The sequence below is a fragment of the Heliconius melpomene genome, chromosome 5, assembly GCF_056956725.1.
Source record: "Heliconius melpomene rosina isolate 202511_hmr_F chromosome 5, ASM5695672v1, whole genome shotgun sequence".
Classification (NCBI taxonomy): Eukaryota; Metazoa; Arthropoda; class Insecta; order Lepidoptera; family Nymphalidae; genus Heliconius; species Heliconius melpomene.
In genome coordinates, this window is record NC_140393.1 from 1828531 (window position 1) to 1848621 (window position 20091).

The 20091-nt window shown below is 32.1% G+C and overlaps 1 protein-coding gene across 7 annotated transcripts in view; it reads right to left on the bottom strand.

The window, feature by feature from the left end:
* aPKC (protein kinase C iota type) overlaps window positions 1-20091 on the bottom strand; it is a 190343-nt gene that overhangs the window by 13673 nt on the left and 156579 nt on the right. Inside the window, exon 1 of one of the 7 annotated variants that reach the window (XM_085185345.1) lies at window positions 14796-14989. The exons of the other annotated variants lie outside the window; for them this stretch is intronic. Within the exon in view, the coding sequence (XP_085041471.1) occupies window positions 14796-14835 (40 nt within the window). The 5' untranslated portion in view covers window positions 14836-14989. Of the gene's footprint in view, window positions 1-14795; window positions 14990-20091 lie in introns of those variants that run through there. 7 annotated transcript variants of the gene reach the window in all.

Sequence of the window (20091 nt, forward strand, 5' to 3'; positions counted from 1 at the left end):
TAGTATTGTGTTTTTTTGTATGTTTGTTATAGTAGGAGTGAAAATATAAACCTCAAACATATATATGACTCTTTAGCCTTGTAGACATTGAAAAAAACTGTAATTTCTATAATAAAACTGGAAACAATTTAAACGTATAAAATATAATTTGTCTATATAATTCATAAATATTTATTTAACCTTCATTCGTTGTCTTGAAATTTGTTATGCATAGATTGACTCTCTTCACCAACCAAGCGATGATATTTAGTAATTTAAGTATATTAATAATTTAATTCGACCAAAGTAATCCAATGTCCGCGTCTTTGCAGCAGTCGAGACTTGCTGACAAAGCGATAGCACCGACTTAAGTGAATTCTCGCGCTAGAAGACAATTTTCACTACTTCCTGATCGTCAGCCGTGAAATAAGATAAAAAGACGACACGCAGACACTATCGACTTATAGTAAATAGTTTCGTATTACAATTGTGTATTGAAATTCTCGTTACTTAAATGTGACTTTCTTTGTACCGGATTAATTGTGTTCATTAAACTGCTTCGCCCGCTTGGACAAATGGATATAATTAAAATTTAAAATTTATGTTTGTTATTATGTTAATTGTTTTTCAATACTAAATTATTTTGAAATAACATCCTAAGTGTGGAATAACACTTTGAAAATGTTAAAAAACATAATATTTTTTTTAGTTTCACTCTGTATCCCGAACGTAGCACGGCAGGCAGAATTTTAGGACACTCCGTTCCCGTTAATATAATGTAGCTATAACCATGGGCGTATCTAGACAACAGAAACATTTTTGGGAAACAAATTGTTAGTAAAATTTATTAATTAGGCACAATATATTAGGCACCCGGGCCTTTTATTCCTACGCCCATGCTTATAACTTTCCTCAATAAATAAACTGTCATACACTAAAGAATTTTTCAAATTGTAGTAGTATCTGAGATAATCGCGTTCATCCAAACAAACTCTCCTGTTTTAAAATATAAAGTAAAGTGTAGACAAGTGTAGACACTAAATATAATATAATTCAGTATAAATACACACCACGATAAAAAAAATAACCACAATTTTTCCCCACAAACCACTAATGTACCACTCAATTAACTCAATTATAGTTATATAAAAAAAATAAACAACAATCTCACAAACATCTCTAGAGAAAATTAAAAGAAATAAAATATTACATAAGATGGAATTTAATTTTCAAAGAAAAGTAAATTTAGCTGACGGCGGGCAAGAGGAACAACACGGGAGGCGGTCCTCCTGGGAGCAATCACTTTGATGCATTTCAAATAAAACAAAAAGGACCTGGACTGCTGTGCTGCTCTGCTTAACTTGTAATTATTATTTTCAACGATTCCGTTGTTTAGATTAAATTGTATGTATCTATTGGATTTTTCCGCTTTTTCATGTAAATTTTATTAATACGTCTTGTATTGTAAATTGACGTTTAAATAGTAGGTTTTATATAATAGGCATATAGCCGGATATACGAGTATAGGCGCGATCTCCTCTCGAGGAAAGTAAATATTTATTTAAATTTATATCTTCATTTCTTCGCTCTGGTGTCGAGGTAAAGCGCGGCGTTGAGTTCTGCCAGACATGCAATGCCTCCACAATTCGCCGGAAAGTGGAGAACGGAGTGTCTTAGCGCTACGTTCCCTCTGACTACCCTACTGGGTGCGGGATACAGCGTGAAGCTGATTTAATTATTATTTTATTTATAGAGAGAATCGAATGTTCAAATAATCTCTTCTCTCTTTTTGTCCCAGATTCGAGACATATGTGCATGTTGAGTCGTACGATCCAACTCTGGTAGCGTAGAGCAGAGATACGAAAATAAATAATTCTGTCACTATGGCCATTATGTAGTTTATGTACTTTAAAAACTATTGTTTTTGGTCTTGCACGTAAATATTTCATAATAGAGACATTGCGCGTCGTGCGGCGTAATTCAACGCCGGGCTTTATTTGCTGCCAGAAAATAATTCATTCAACCAAATGGGAATCGAACCAACGACGTTGTACCTTATCCATTTAACTTATTACATACAATTACTTTTATTTAAATATAAAATTGCTTAAAGATTTAATCATGACAACATAATTAAGTGTCGATTGACATTGTAAAATGAAAAAGGAGAGCGTGTTCAAATTGGAGGAGGTAATTAAGTTAATTGCGACGAGAAACACATTGACGTGTAAATATACTTAAATGGAGTTGTCCGTGTAGATGTGCATATTTGTATCGTATATCTTTTTTTAGCAGGGTAGGCAAAGGGTACCTGGGAACCTATTGTTAAGTCACTCCGTTCCCATTATATTCCGTTCTCCTTTTTCCACTAGGTTCCCTCTGCATACCCTGCTATACGGAAAAAGGTCGAAGCTACTTATAATTTTGAAGTAAAAATAGTTTAAGAGAATAAGTTTTATTAAAGTAGATTTAATTAACTACGTTATCTAAACTACAATAATCATTAAGTTTTTTAGTTTCACGCGTTTTCCCGTATATAGCAGGATAGAAGAGGAATTTAGTATTGAGAACTTCGTTCACCACTTTCCGCCCAATTTTTTTCTTCTTACTAACACGCCTGTTTCGTAGGGCTAAGCTTTATAGGCCTATATATAACCTAAATAAACATTAATATTAGTATTACATACATATGTTACGTAGATATACATATATAAAGATTTTTCTATACTCCTAAAATAATAGAAACCGGTAGCTTAAACTGCCCTTCATATCACAAAAGAAGTAATTTGCAATTTAGATCTATTATAAATTATAAATTCCTATTCAAATTACGAAATAAGATATTAAAATATATATAATATTAGAATTCGTTGACTCTGGAGGTTCCATTTCTCTTTATTTCCATAAATGAATGTGATTGAATTTGACGCTATTGTCCCGCTCCTTTAAAACGTACGCAATATTATCTCGACGGTACACTTAAATAAACAATGCGTTTAATTGTGAGAGGACTAGCTAGCACCGTGCAGAATGGAAGATGGGATGGAAAATTGTTTTTTTTTATATAATAAAAGAATATATTATGGAATTTGAAGCTAAAAATATTTATTTTCATTTCAATTTTATATAGCTGTATGAACTTTTATAAAACTTTTGCGATAGGGTTTTCACTAATTAACAGTTAATAAGTGTCTTTATATATATAAACCGTTTTCGATACTCACAGACAATGTACAGTATCAATTACGCTATAAACTACATATCGCTGAAATTAGGGTTATTAATATGTGCTTATGAAGATTGATAAAATTAAAGATTAAATTAAATACTAATAAAAATAAAAATATATAATATGTTTTCTTCTTTTCTTGTTGCAGTTACGAGAAATCCTCTCTAGGTGCTTCGCTACTCTTTCTAATGTAGGTAGGCTACATGGCAAATTTAAATTTTCTATGTCCAGTTACATCTGTGGGTTGTCTGCCAGTCATTCAGTAATGACAGAGTTTTATATATATATACTTTAATTTTAAGAATACATCCTCAATTTTACTTTATTATATCAAAAAAAAAAAAAAAATAAGCTTTACAACACATGTTTCACTAACATTAACCCCACATCACCCGTCTAAATGACCACTCAAATATATTGACAAACTACGAATGTTTCTATGATGTGATTTGGTGCTATAATAGATTTCAAATAGGCTTATTTAGATAGCTTAATTTATATTGGTGATATTAGCGTTAATGCTATTGTTTGTGTTGAATAACAATATGTAATTACTTTAGTTAGTTTGATTATAAATATTTTAGTATATCTAATAATAGGAGAATAATCGAAAATGGTTATATTAATGAAATTGCCATCATCGTTTTGATGTAACTTTTGTGGCTGACTTATTCAGACATTATCACACTTGTATGTATCATGTAGTGGAGAATTCATAGCTAAAACCTAGTAAAGAAAAGAAAATATAGAGAGGAAGATAAAAAAAATCATGTTCGTTTTACGGGAGCTCCTTTATATATTAATTTTATTATATTTTTAGAATTTGCTGTTATAGCGGCAAGAGAAAAACATTATCTGGGAAACTTCAACTGTCTCACTATCATTGTTGATGAGATAAAGCCTGGTGACAGACGGTCAGACAGTGGAGTCTTAGTAATACACATCGGTTTTACCCTTTAGGCACGGAACCCTAAAAACGTAGCTCATCCCAAAGCTAGTACCTGCACCATCTTTCTTGTGCACCACAAAAAATCACCATATTAAATAATATTTGACATCCATCAATCCAAATAAATACATTACCTACTAACTCGTATGAACTATCAATTTAAGCGTACAAAATGACGTTTTCGACAAACTGTTAAATAGGAACCACTAGCGTGATACATTTGGTTATAACATTAACGCATTTGAATGACCACCAGTGTGCGACAGACATGAGATAATGCTATCTGATCGGATATGGAGTGACATAGTGTGGATACAACGCTGGACGGTGTACGATTTAACGGTATTTGAATCGGCATTAGTCTATGTTAGTGCCATTAGACAAATTAAGTATGGTGTATTATCCTCACTATATAATTATTTCTGTTTTTATTTCTAAAGTTTCTTAAATGGGAATGGAGTGTCTTTACACTAGGTTCACAGGTTCCCTTTGTCTACTCATGGATTTTTTTAAGTAATAATCGCAGAAGAAATATAGAATACTTGTATAAATCTTTTAAAAAAGTGTTTCATATACATTTTTTTTATAAAAGTAATTAAATTAATACACAAATATAAAAATGTACCACAACATATAGTATAAGCAAAAAAAAACTTCAAAACAAAAGCATTATAAACTAAAAGTAAATCTATTTTTCAACTTTATACGAAGTTCACCAGAACCTTTCGAAACATTTCAGTAGTTCAGTATCGCATTTCAAGGTAGGAAGGCACCACCACCTCATTTCCTGCTCACGCTCGCGCTCGCCCGTCACTCGAGAATTGAGTTAGTTGCAACGCGATCCCTTGATAGCTAGTTATTTTGAAACAATTAAATGGATACAGATTAAACTAGGGCTTGTGTAATATTATGTAAGATATCTTAGTGTTTTGGTATTATTTTATAATATTCAACTATTTTGGCTAGGGCTTTTAGGATTCGTACAAAAGAAACCCTTATAACATCACTTTATAGCCCGTCCGTCTGTCTGTTTGACTGTCTGTCTGTCGAGAGCCTTTATGTCACGAACGATTAGAGATATCCTTGAAATTCAAACTATATAGGTCTACGAGTCCGAGAGAGAAATATTATTTTTTCAGGAAATCAATTCCTGAAAAAATAATATTTCTACATTTACTTTGAAAAAACATATAGGCGCTTATATAGCAAAAAACGCGTATTTCAAACCCACATAGGGGCTAAGCTATAAAATTTCAAAATAATAATAAAATTTTCAAATCCACAAAAGCACAGAAAACTTTTTTGGCCAACGGCCAAGATTTTTTCCGTGATCATGCGGAGGAAAAAGATCTGATTCATACATGCTCTTTTGGGTCTAAAGCCTCTTTGGGCCTCCCACAACCGTCTTCCGAATCTGTCTAGGATTTTTCTCGCCAATATTTTAGCATAAACATCATATTCATACATCTCCTTGTAGAATTCCGCCCATCGTTGTAAGACGTGTGGTTTTTCTATTAACCCAGTTAATAGGTTTAACAAAAAAAAAACCTGTAACAGAAACTTAACTAACGAGCATGTCTAAAATGTCTTGTTCATTTACTTAAGTTTAACTTTCAGTTATTCATGATAAGGAATAATTAATAGGCGAAATTATTCAAAACTCGGAAGTGTATTCAGTTCGCCGTTCGAATTACGTTCTGTTTCTACCCACGAACTGTAAATCAAAATCTACAGGATAGATTGTTTTGGAACTGAAAACTAACTTAGTCTCGTTCCTATGAATGTGTAATTGTTTTAAAACGTATAAGGTTACAGTAGCATATCGAAATTTTTTACCAACAACAAATGACTGATAAAGGTCGAAAAACAAAAAAATCTTATCACAAAAAAATTTATAGTTTTTTAGCTTTACAAGGGGAACTTAGTGTTAAGATGGAGCTTAACACTAAGTTAATCTATTGTTAGGACAGACTTAAGTATTGAGTGGCGGAACTATCCATGCTGGGATGGGGTTACTATATGAAATTTACTGAATGCAAAAAATATAGTTATTATCAACGTGTTACAAATGCAATATAGACATGTTTTACGGGAGCGCGAGTGGGCTTTTGAAAATAACTAAGAAAGTTACTTTTAAATTTACTTTAATTAAACTAAGAACAAAGGTATATGTTCTTATAACTAACTTAAAATTAACTTAACTAGTGAATCGACCGAGCAGAAGTGCATGCTCTAATCGACTAAAGAATAAAATATATAATAATTAAAACTAAAACACTACGTTTGTTTCCCATGGCATGAGGGGATTCGCGTTACATACGCCGAACGCTGATTAGGCGTTTACCGGTACCGTTCTCACACCATGAGGCAACATAACTATATTCATGCAGTTTATATTTATTCGCCACTGAAAAGAATCATCAAATCCGCCACTGAAAAGAATGTCTCGAAAACTGAACGAAGTTGAACGGAGAGTCCTAACTCTCATATACGTAGAACACTGCGTGAAACTTTATTTATTCAACTGAATACAATAAATTACATATAAAAAAAAATATTTACATAAAAAAAAAACATTCCACGTATTTATATAACTGAATAAATAAATATATTTACAAAAGAAAAATCAAATATTTACATAAAAAAACACATCCCACTTATACGGTAATAATTTCATAAGTAATATTACAAACAGATTTACTTTTAACAAGTTGGTCTAAGTCTGTGTAAGGGAAGTTTCCAGTGCTATCGCCGACTCGATTGCCGGCTTACCTTGTTTACATTCACCTGGCGCGGAAGATGCTTTTGTTGGAACATTGATCGTACTTTAAGTGGGTCTCAATTTTAAGTTATACATTAGTATGTTCTTTTTTTATAAAATACTAGCGGCCCGCCCGCGGCTTCGCCTGCATAAACTACGTTATTATTAATTTCTGTCTTCATGAGTACTTACGTCCTATAAGTGTCGTTCATGCAAAATTGAGACTCCCTGCATTTGTAGTAACGAAGTTTCATACAAACTTTCAACCCCAAAAACAACCCCTTAGAAGTCGAATATTACAAATGTCCGCCTTAGCGAGCACCTACGTCCTATAAATAACCTTCATGCAAAATTTGAAACTCCTAGCACGTGTAGTTTCTAAGATTTCGTGATGAGTGAGTGACCTTTCGATTTTATATATATAGACTAGTGGGCCCGGACGCGGCTACGCCCGCGAAAATATAAGCCTAAATCATTAAAATAAGTTAAAAAATAATAATAAGTGGAGATTTATTATTAGAAAAAATATCTGAGTAACCGAAATGAACAAACCAAAGAAGTAAAAGTAACTAAAGGAAATTCTTAATATTAGAAAAAAAAACCTAAAGTTTGCTGTGCGCGCGTACTAAACATTTTTCTATATTAAAAAATTATTAATTTTTGCGAACAATATTAAATAAAATCTCAAATGATTAAAATTATGATATTTTAAGTGTATAACATCGGTATAGATAACCGAACTGAGATAAATTAATTATAAGCAGCAAATAATTACATAAAAAATAATAGTAATTCGACAATCTATAAAAATTTACAAAATCATCAAAGTCATCTGCCCGTTCGCGTCGGTCATACTCATATTATGCCGCCCGAAGGCTAGGTCATTTGGAATCAGTCACATCTTAATTATTTATTAGAATGTTATACAGTAAATTATAATTTCCATCTAGATGAAATGCTAAAAGTGACTATTATATTTATTTTCATAAGGATGAATATCAAATTATAGAAATCATCTAATTTTTGTTAATGACAAATCTCTTTATACAAAATAAAGAGATTTGTATAAATCTATATCGGCGCGCACCATGTATGCATTAAGCAAAGTCACTGTGGGTGACGTTTTCTTAAAACAGCAAACTTTGCAAGCTGTTGCTTAGCAACGCGTAGCGACGATTGTTATTAACATGGCGGAATAAATTCATTGTCAAATTAATTATTTTAAAATATTGGTATATAACGAAAATATTACAAATATGAGAAAAAAAAAGTATCCTATGTTCATCCCGGGACCCTCAAGTATCTCTATATGAGTATTTTATCACAATTAAATTAGCGGTTTGGCCCTGATTGCGGAAAAGACAGACAGACAGACAGACAGACAGAGTTACTTTCGAATTTATAATATAGGTATGGATAAAGAACTTATGTACATATATAATCTATAAGCTTGTATGTGGTGTACGTAAGACTTAGAAAATATGAAAAAAAACCCTTATTAAAATAAATTGATGATTTAAAAAAACCTACATAACGTTATTATTTATTAAATAAACTAAAAATATATCAGTTTCATGCTGTATCCCGCTCACAGGAGGGCTAATGTTAAAACACTCAGTTCCCCACTTTCTGCCGAATTCTGGAGGCATTGCGTGTTGAGTAGCAGAACTCAACCACTCAAAAAAATAACTTTATTATTTATTACTGTGTCCTAAATAACATTAATTACGAATGTTGAAAATGTAAAAAACAATAACCTTTCAAAAAAGTACGTAATGAACGAATCATAGGAAACAATAATAAGGTGGAAATGAATTGGAAGACCATTCAAAAGATATATTAGAAATATTTAAAGCTGTATGTATTTTCAGCACGTTCACGATATCATCGCTTGCCAGTTTTAATTGGAATAGGATGGTAGAGGCTACGCTCTTTATCCCATATTTGCCAGTGTAAGGAAATAATATTATTTGTTAAAATACATTTTTGCATTTTAGTCCAATTTTCCAGATTCTGATGTGTCAAGTGGTGGAACTTAACTCCGCGCTCTTTTTACCAGAGGGAAAAAAATATTTAAATTCTATTAATTCATATACAATTTCAATTATTTATGTTAATCAGTGGCTTGTAATAGGCAATAAAATATTCTAACAATGCATTCGAACCGAATACCAACGTTAATTACATACGATATGAATAGAGTGTCACAAAATTATTTAATGCCTAATTAAATTTGAATTACTTCCCTAAAAAAATCTTCCCTAAATTGATTTACAGTTATTTTAATTATGCAAATTTCACCAATTCAGTCTCTGCTTTCCGCTTTAATTAGAGAAATTGAATGGCGGAAAGTAACGTTGCGCTATCTATGTTTTACCTGAGCGAAAAAGAAAATAATTCATTCTGTAGGACGCAAACATCTATTGAAATGAAAATAATTTAAATATAATTATTTCTCCTAGAGAGAATCGAACCCACAGCCATTGTTTAAAGTCAATAGGCAACAATTGCTTCACTATAGCGTCTTGATTTGGTCTTTAGTACCTATATTTAATTAATATTAATAATAACTAATATTATCAAAAAGAGTTATTTTAGTCATATAAGCAAAAACAAGCAATTTAATATTCACTAAGTAACTATGTAGACCTTAAGTAACAAAGTTGCATCGTAGCGCGTAGCATTGTAGGCCGTAACCGTCTACGAAAATAGCGAAGTCATATATGTTACATATTTGAAAAAAAAAAGTATAGTGTCGGGGAGCAGCAGCTCTCGACTGTAAGCGCGACGGTTATGGGTTCAATTTCCATTAATAAATTATTTTTATTTCCTCGCTTTGGCACAGAATAAAGAGAAAGAAAGAAAATTGCAGTAAGAATGGTTTCTTCCACAATATTCAAATACAAAAGATAACAATAAACTATATACTATAAAATGTATATTTTACAATAAATATATAACATAACAGAAACAGGAAGAATATAAATTAAATGAATATCCAGAATATCCAAATAGTATAAGGCTTAACATAATTAAACTTTTTGAAGGTTGGTACTTACAAACAAATCAGTTGACGTGCACATAATGGTATTCTACTAATGAATATCGGGTGTCAAATCGAATAAAACCGCACCAATTTACTTTCAATTTGGTGTATTCGAATTTAGGAATGATTATTTGTAACTTACCTAGTATAGTGGCAATTTAAAGTTGAAACATTTTTCAATAATGATTTTTAAATAACTGCTGAAACGGATATTTTTTTAGTTATATTATTTCAGCCTGGACTTTATACGTTGTACTTATATAACTGGATAAATATATTTACATGTAAAAATCTAATATTTACATATAATCAATATTATATAGCCTCTCTCGATAAATGGACTAGAAAGTCGATTATCCACATAAAAAGGAATTGTCAGTTTAAACAAGTAGTTCATGAGATGAGCACGATGTAACAAATAAATATTTCAACTTTATAATATTAATAAAGATTGTATTGTGTAAAATTGCACTTCTGGAGTTAAAGTAAAAATATTTCAGTGCAAAGAACGCCAGCTGGACGCGTCACGTGGTGTCCGCCCCGCACTTATCGTGGCAGCGCGCCAAATGAAGATAACTTAAAAAAAGTATATTTATTTTTTCTAATTATATTTCTTATATAACAAAACAGCTGTGTGCTGTTTTTAATTAAAAAAAAACTTTATATATTATATACAAAATAGTTTCGATTCTTCTTCAAATATCCTGAGTTTGTCTTGCCTTACATTCGATATGCGAAAAAAACCTTTTGTTAATGTACTTCGTTTCCCACGCACCGCTAAGTTTTTAAGAATAAAAAAAACGTTTTATTTTCTTTGCAAAACGATAAACAAAAAATCATTCCCCAAGTAGGAATTAATCACAAGTAGGTACAGTACAAAATTCTTAGAAAAAATCTCAGTCAAAATAAATAAAAAGTACTTTTATAAATAAAATCTTAAAATAAGTTTACACGGAAACCATTTAAAAGACTTAAAGAAGTTAAGATTTTTCGGGAAATTCTATCTATCTTTTATAAGTTACTGGACGCTCTCCGCGTTGGCCGGCGCTTGTCCGGTGACATGGCAACGTTCCAAGTGCAGGCTAAACTAACGATACTTTTTTTGTACTCGCTAATCACAAGTTTAAGCGAAATGCACAAACTGAAACGATTTGAAGAAAATGTTAAAATTGTATACAGAATTGTTGCCACCGTTACGCAGTTAGGCAGGGTAAGTAAAGGGAACCTGGGTTTCAAATCGAAATGTCTCTAAAATCTGCAAGATATGGAGAATGGAGTGCCTCAGAATAAATGCTTGTAGACATTTTTAATCACAACCATCTCGCAAAAAATTGATATGTAATTTTGCATAATTAAAGACAGTATTTAAACTGCATGTTTTTTTTAACACACATTCTCGTATTGTGTAACTTCGTGCGTCATCCATAGAACGTGACATTCGCGACGTGATCAGTGCCATTAGGCACGTTCGGAGCGCCATAACCAAATACACGAACAGAAAAAAGATGAATACAGATCCAAAGTAAACATGTCCATTTCACACATGGTTCTCAAAAATATAAACCTAATAATACAATACATACATATATATATATATATATATATATAAAAAACACACGACTGCTTCAAAATAAACAGCCGACGAAAAAGCAAAGGGAAATCGTAAAATATACAATGAAATTCCCAACAAACAGACGTCGGGCGTGACAGTAAAGGCTATTTTATTTTAAAAATATCACGCTTTCATATTAAAATTTCAAATTGCGGAATCGGGCGCGCGCGGCGATGCAAAGTTATTATAACTTTTGTTAAAAAAAATTAAATATTTATACCACTCTGTTTTTATCTATGCCGCTACATTATTAATTGTTTAATTTATTAGGAAAGTTACAAGGAAGACAGAGGAAATATTACAGCTATTTAATATTTTCAACAGGGAGGATAAAAATTATGTTCAGAATAGTACTTTGGTCGCATCATCACTTTAAATTAAAATTCTATATAAGCTTCACTAATACATATATGTATTTCCATTGTTGTAATGTGATTTAAATGCTAATTAACATCTCTGAGAGCGGTTGTAACGTGCGGAATAAGAAATGCCTATTCAAAAATTATTTTATCGGTAGCGGTCTGAGGTGACTTGATAATAGTCAACCAGTCAACAGAAACCTTTTATATAGGTACAAAAATATTTCTTATCAAATATTAACGATAGTTTAAGCTTTAGAAATATTAAGTACAAAAAAATTAAAGTAAAGCTCGCTTTGTATCGAACTATCCTATCCTATCCTATATCTTATAAAACAAAGTCGCTTTTCGTGTCTGTCTGAACTTTCTAACTCTTCTTCTTCTAAACCACCCAACGGATTTTTATGCGGTTTTCACCATTAGGTCGAGTATTTCTCAGGGAAGGTTTATATATAGTTTATTATTTGTACATTCTTATGTAAATTAACATAAATACGATAAATGTGTCTAAAGTCCTACCCGTTGAGACACTTTCGCGCATGCGCTGCTTTAATGGTAAGTACTACATGAAAATAATGTACTGGAGTATTGTTCCTCTTAATAAGATCTACAAAAAAGTTCGCGAGAGCATATTTTTATCTTTTAAGGATAACGTGTAGTGATCATATTTCTGTCTAAAAATAGTAATTTCAATATATTTTTTATTGTGAGGGATATTTTTCCATAATGGTATTAATCCTTATCCTTTAAAATACTTTATTAATTTTCTACGTTAAACGAAGATAAAATTTGCTTTTTACACTATTTCGAAATTGCGAATAGTATTAGAGAAAAACGCATTTAATTGTTGACACATCACGCCGTTGACACATCAGCTGTGCCGACTCAAGTTTTACTTATCCCTTACTCTCAGCATATAAATAAGTATATTAGTTACGTTGGCCATTTAATGTAGATCAAAACTGTCTTTACTGTTTTTCATTTTAATATGTACTTTAGAAGATGTTACAATATCAAAACATCCTTGCCGCCCCGCGACGTTTTGCTTATACAAGCGCGTCATGAGCAGTCATCGGTGGTTCAGTGGTAGAGTGCTCGCCTGCCACGCGGGCCCGGGTTCGATTCCCGGCCAATGCATTCTATTTAATTTTCCTCACAGGCAGCCACGTAGTGCTTGCTTTTCATCAGGGACAGAATACCCCTTTCAGCATTAACCACAAGCTCGAAAAAAAAAACCCGCCCGCTATAGAGGCATAGCAACGAAGATTTAGATGCGTTTGCAAGTATTGGATAATTGGAGTTGAATGTATTATCTCAGCGCGATATATTTGGTTTCATATTTTTTGTAGTAGTTATTAGTAGGTAGGCTTTTGTTTATAATTTCTTCCGTTTAAAAATAGTCATTTAACTATCTAAAAATAGTCATTTAAAAATATTTTAATAAGTACTTGAAAAGATTAGTAGCACAGATTTAAAATTACGGTACCTACTAAAAAATCCTTGCTATGTAAAACAATTGGAAAATCTTATTGAAACTACGAAAATGCGGGTTGCATTAGAGTTTAATTAATTTTCACATTATCTTAAGTGCTTTGCAAACATACATTATATGAATAATCCAGTAGTAAAAGCGGGCGAAGCCGCAAGGGGGTCGCTAGTTACTTTATAAAATGTTCTTCTATTTTTCCAATATTTGAGCTTAAAATAAGTCTATTATATTCGTGCTTCAAACGGAATCCACAGGATGGACTACGAAGTTGAGAAGAAAGCTGCTTTGTACTTAAAATAAAATAAAGCTTAGTTTATCTGGACAATGAAGTGTAACGTTAAAATGTTTTAAGAAATATTAAGGCCTAAATTGAGGCCTTTCGTGGCTCAAGCGTGACGTAAACGTGACGGTTGTGGGTTCGATTTCAACGCGTAGGAACGAATTATTGCTTATAAATGTTGTCCTTTCATCGTTTTGGTCTCATGGTAAAAGCGCGGCGTTAAGTTCCGCCACTAGACACGCAATGCAATGACAATGCAAAATCGGCGGAAAGAATGCTTTAATAATAGGTTCCCTATGCCTACCCTGCTATATGCGGGATATATCAAATATTTCGTAGCAAAGAGTTAAGTCATTATTGTATAATAAGACCTTAAAATACGAACTATGAAATTTTTAATATACAACATATATATTTATTTAACCTATTTATTTGACAAAGGCTCAATCAATGTAAGCAACCAAAACTCAAAATCGAATGACAATCACACGGGGAAAAGTAAATGAGAGGAAAAATTGTGTGTATTTAGCTAACGAGTGAAACCACACTGTATGATTGCATATTGTAGTAGTATAGACCAATAGTCACATATTACATGTACATAGCAGGGTAGACAGGGGGAACCTAGGAACCTAGTGTGAAGTGCCTATTAAGAAACTTCCCGTCAAATACTCGAGACATTGCGTATTGCGAGGCAGAAATCAACGCCGTGTTTTTGACTCGTTACCAGAGCAAAGAAATTATAATATTAAACATTTAATTTTCCTCAAATGGGAATCGAACCATTACTGCGCCACGCCATAATTATTTTGCATTGAAATAAAAACTAGCAACTATTTGAGAAATTTTGATAAAATATATAAAAGTTTTAGTCATACATTGTGATAATTATATAGATTACTTGTCAGTTAATCTCGAGTGCAATGGTCCTTTCCGGAAATTAGTGCATAGCTAGATTTGCTTAAGATAGTAGTACAGTCCCTCTAAGTTATTCCATATACTCGTATAAACTCGTATAACTTATAAACAAAAAATATAAAAAAAACATTTTTTTGTTTATAAGTTAATAATTAAACATAAAAAATAAATACCAACATCGTCTGGCATAAGTGGGGGCAGCCAACACAACATCGAGAGGCGGATAGGGCTGGGACAACAAGTGATGTGCCACCGCGAACCTCTCGCAGACACTGACACCACACCGTACCGACTGGCGCGCGCACTCTCCGAGACACTCCGCCGCTTTCGACCACGACACTAGCACTCTCATTGCAATGGACACTATTAAAATTAAATCCGAAAAACATCCATTTTGCGTAAAATATTATTATATTAAATAATAATCTTTATTAAAACATACGATGTATCATTCCAACGCGCTAGTAAAACTTTGACTGAAAGATAAGATAGTAGTGACCAATAAAATCGATTCAACTATGCGCGTGATTTTGAATTGTATATCGATGTTTCTTATATCGATAAGATAAGGCGAGACACAACATATTTCTGTTTCCCACTCGAGAAAGTGAAATATTTATTTACGTTTATAGTTCAATTTCTTTGCTCTGGTGTCGAGGTAAAGCGCGGCGTTGAGTTCTGCCACTCAACACGCAATGCCTCCAGAATTCGGAAGAAAGTGGGGAACGGAGTGCCTTAACACTGTGTTACCCTGCTGTGTACAGTGTAGGTACAATACGGTCGGCGAGTCGTGATCTTGAAGTTACCCGAGAATGGTTGCGTAGATTTGATTTTAGGGTTTTATCTTATTTTCTTCTCTTGTGAACAATAGAGAAAAGTTCTGAAAGACTAACATCACGGTAGCCACAACTCGTCGACCTTACTGTGCGGTGGTACGGTGTCAGACACCTGTGTCGGCGAGAAGGACGTACAGTATCTGTTTTGGAGATAACAGCAGAAGTGATAACATAAAATTATCAATCAAGTGTTTAGCTTAAGATTGTATGATACATGTGTATCTTAGTTAAGAATAGCACAAAAAACACATTGGTGTAATTGTTTATTTTATACGTTTTGTTTTAGTTTTTCAAAGTATTCATTTTGTTTCTAATTATAAATGAACTTATAAAGCAAAATAAATCTTAAAAATAATTCTACTTCACGCTGTATCCCGCACACGGCAGGGTAGCCAGAGGGAACCTAATGTTAAGACATTCCATTTTGACATTCTTTGTCTATTCTCCAATGAGGTTAAAATGAAGCTTGTAAATTAAATCTACTTATACTAGTCACAGAGTGTGACTGTAAAATCGATTGCTTGTGGGTTCGATCCCCACTCGAGGAGATGAAATATTTATATATATTTCCATTTTTTCGCTCTGGTGTCGAAACAAAGCGCGGTGTTAAGTTCCGCCACTCAACACTCAATGCCTTCAGAATTCGGCGAAAAGTGGGAAGCGAAGCCTCAACACTAGATTCCCTTTGTCCAGCTGAAAAAATATAGTTTTCTTGTTTCCCAAATCTATTTTATTAGGTATCCTATATCGTATATTCCTATACGTTTTACTGCAGAGGTCAAACTATAACAAGTCGAGTTAAATATTCACCATTTAATACACACTGTATAATTACTTGTGCTGAACACAAATTGGTATCCGGCCGCATTCAAGTTTATTATTTCATACGTAGTAACGTAGTTTCTGCTATTCTATCATATTAATGTTTATTGTACATATATGAAGTTTCATTTAATTTGTAAATACCATATTCATAATATTAGCCATCTGGGCTGGACTTTAAGACGAAAAAAATCGTTATTTTCCATTCTTGTGGGCTTTACTTTTAGCTTCATTTTAATTTAAACAATACAAACACGATTCTGAGTGTGAACGCGACTGTTGTAGATTCGATTCCCACTCGGAGAAATTAACAAAATGTGAACGAGTTTCGTTCTGTTTTTAATGGACAGAAAGAATTTTATATACTAGAATGTAAAACGTCGTCAGAATCTCTATATATACATACTCTTTCTTTTAAAATGTAATCTTTATAGGTATTTGTCGTATATAATATGTTCATATATTTTCTAAAAGAAAAATCTACAATTTGTCAATGATCTAACCCTCTACATCAAAGAAAGGGGGTGTCCCTAAGAAATTGTCAAAGATCGATTACCCAAGAACCCACTCCAGTAGAAAGCGAAACGGATATATTTATTAAACTCTCAAAAAACCCTAACTTGGATAAAAATTTCAATAGAAATATATACCTATATGTTTATAGGATTTTCAATACAAATTCATTGTCAAATATCAAAATTCATTCAAACTTCGACTCGATTAAATTCGTAATTTTACACTTCAGATTTGTATTTTCATATCTTTTTTATAGTAAATATTTTAGTTTGAAATAGAAATTTTATATTTTTTGTAACTGAATGAATTTAAAATGTAAAAATATTAATTTGAAGTTTGAATGTTGCAATTTGAATTTTAGTTACGATTTGATGTGTAATATGATGAATTTGAAATGTGAAATTTTAAATTCGACGTGTGAAAGGAGGAGTTTAAAGTGTAAAATTGCGAAATTGATACGTAAAATATTAGTTTGGAATAAAATACCTAAGTATATATTATTATTTGTAGATGTTATTTTTACTCAAGTTTTATGTTTTAAATATATAATAATACAATGAATTTTATTTATGAATGTACAAGGAAAATAGCGTTAGTTTATATGTTTATTAGTAGCAACTGGCAATGGCCTACAAGGACACAGAAAATAAAAACGTATACCAAAAACATCAATAGATTTTTTTCTATTTCACGTCCCCGACATATAACAAACAGTGTAGCCAAAGATATCCTAGTGCTAAGACACTCCGTTATTCACTTATAGTCCAATTTCATAACATTGTGTTATGAGTTCCGAAACTTAACGCCGCGATATCTACTATATATTATAAACATACATATATAGAACTAGAATACCGTAGAAACTATCACTTATTTAACCGTATTATTCAGATAATAGTGTTACATCAATTACTGCGGTGTCAACGCGGATTTGCATACAGCGCTCCTATTGTAGGAATGGATACGAATTTTATTGAGGTAATTTATTACAATACTCGTGTTATTATTGTTAATGTGATTTTGCTACGAGAAATAATGTAAGTTTCAAATGATTTTATTTAAATGTAATTCTTTTAAATGAACATCTAAATGTGAATAGTAACTGTTTGCGTATGGTTGTGGCTTCATTTCCTGGCTCCGGTATCAAGACAAATCACAGCGTTAAATTCCGTGGCTAGATGCAATATCTCAAAAATTAAGTGGAAAGTGGGGTTAAGCACCCCGCTACATAAGGGTTACAGCGCGTAGCTATTTTTGTACTCGTAAGTATTATGTTACGTCACAGGATATATCCTGCTATGCTATGATAATTTTATTTTTAGGTATATGTTTATACGACACATATGTGTTTACTCGATTAGTTCAGTCTATAAATAGGTAAAAATGGTGGCAATGGAGAGAACTTCTCTCAGACTGTGTAATAATATATTTAAAAAATCTATATTCCATATAATATTATAAAATCAAGTAAAATTTGATATAAATATTGTCATAGAACAAATCACAAAAAACGTCTAAAAAGGCAAACTTTCGAATGAATCGTAATACAGAAAATGTAATTCACTAATAAAGTATTCTTATTACAAGTCGAAACCGCCGACCTCTTATTTCCCGGAGCCACTCAACGTAACAAAACTAATTAGAACTAGCGAAATAAATTCTCTTTGGAAAACACAGAATATCTATATACTTTCATTTGTATAACTAGCTAGCTCTCACCTGCGACTTCGCCCGCGTTGCCATTCAAAATATTAATTATATTTTCGATGGCAACGTGGCTAACGTTATTGTAAATAGAGAAATAATCCTTAATACTGTTATTTTATTACACAAGTAAATAACGTTAATAATGAAAAACAAATAAAAGGTGCTAATAAAATGACAGACTATTGCTTATCACTGTACGGCTGCTGCAGTGATAGTGTTTAGATATCGACAGACGTCTTGTAACAAAAAAGGTGGATGAATCCAAATAATATTGAAATTTATATAAATTTTATATATAAAAAGCTAGTATTAACATTAATTTCTACTGAAACGAAAAAGATGAAACTTAGTTTTACTTAAAGGCGACGCAAAGAAAGATTAGCTTGTTTAATACATATTTCGGTTAGACGAAGCGAGGCAACTAGTATTAAACCTAACAATGGGTAAGTAATCGTGTAAAGTATATAAATACATATATTATACGTTTGTAAACGTATCATTTAAACGATTGATAAAGATAAATAAGTTATTGAGACCGTCCGTAAGTGAAAATCGGAGTATGAACATATGCAAAAAATGGAGAAATTGTAAAATTTTCCGTAAATCCCAGATTTCTTTTCGTACTTTTAAAGTAGTATATAAAGTGAAAAAAAAAATCGGATTAAAGAACCACAGTTTCAAGTTTTAAAGTATGTGTTTCCTTTTTTATTTGAAATTACGTAAATAATTAATGTGACCACTCAATACACAATGCATCCAAAATTCGGCGGAAAGTGGGAAACGGAATGTTTTAAAACTAGGTTCCCTCTGCCTACCCTACTGAGTGCGGGATACAGCGTGAAGCTGTTTAAAGTTTATAGTTAATGCTAACCGACTTTAGAAGCAATATAAATGAACATACAGATAACCCTAATAAAAATGTATAAACCCAATACCAACAGTCATCGTTCCGATCAAAATCAAACGGTGATATGTAGTCACCGGGCACCGAAGGAAACGGGTGGCTCGCGGCCGCGTACAAAAACTCACTCCAAAACCCCCTCATTTCTCACCAAAAAAAAAAAACACATTTACATTATTTTCACATCACTACACAAAAAAGAACCAAATAAAAAAATATGAAAAATTGTTCATTTTAATAATTTTTCCAACAATTTATCGCATCTATCGATAATTAAATAATTATTTGACATCTGTCACTTTCTATTACAAATGTCAATTACAAGATGGCCTATTTGAGCACAGATTAAATAGACTAATAGATATGCTTTTTAAATGTGAAAATAGTTTTAATATAAATATTAGCTTAGAGTGCAGGCCGCGGTGCGTCGCGTGTGACTGTAGAGCTGTTATCAGTTGCTGTTCATATCTCAGTGATAAGCTTCGCCCACAACAATTAGGTGAAACAGCGCGTATATACTGACGTATAGAAATAATTGTTATCAATTGCTATAGATATATATATTTTTCTTATAAAATGTTTTTAGTTATATGGTACTGTAAAGTTTTTTCTTGTCGTTGAGGCAACATTATGGAATTCCGTGGTGCTATTGATTTTAAATTATATTTTATTACCTCGATTTTAAAT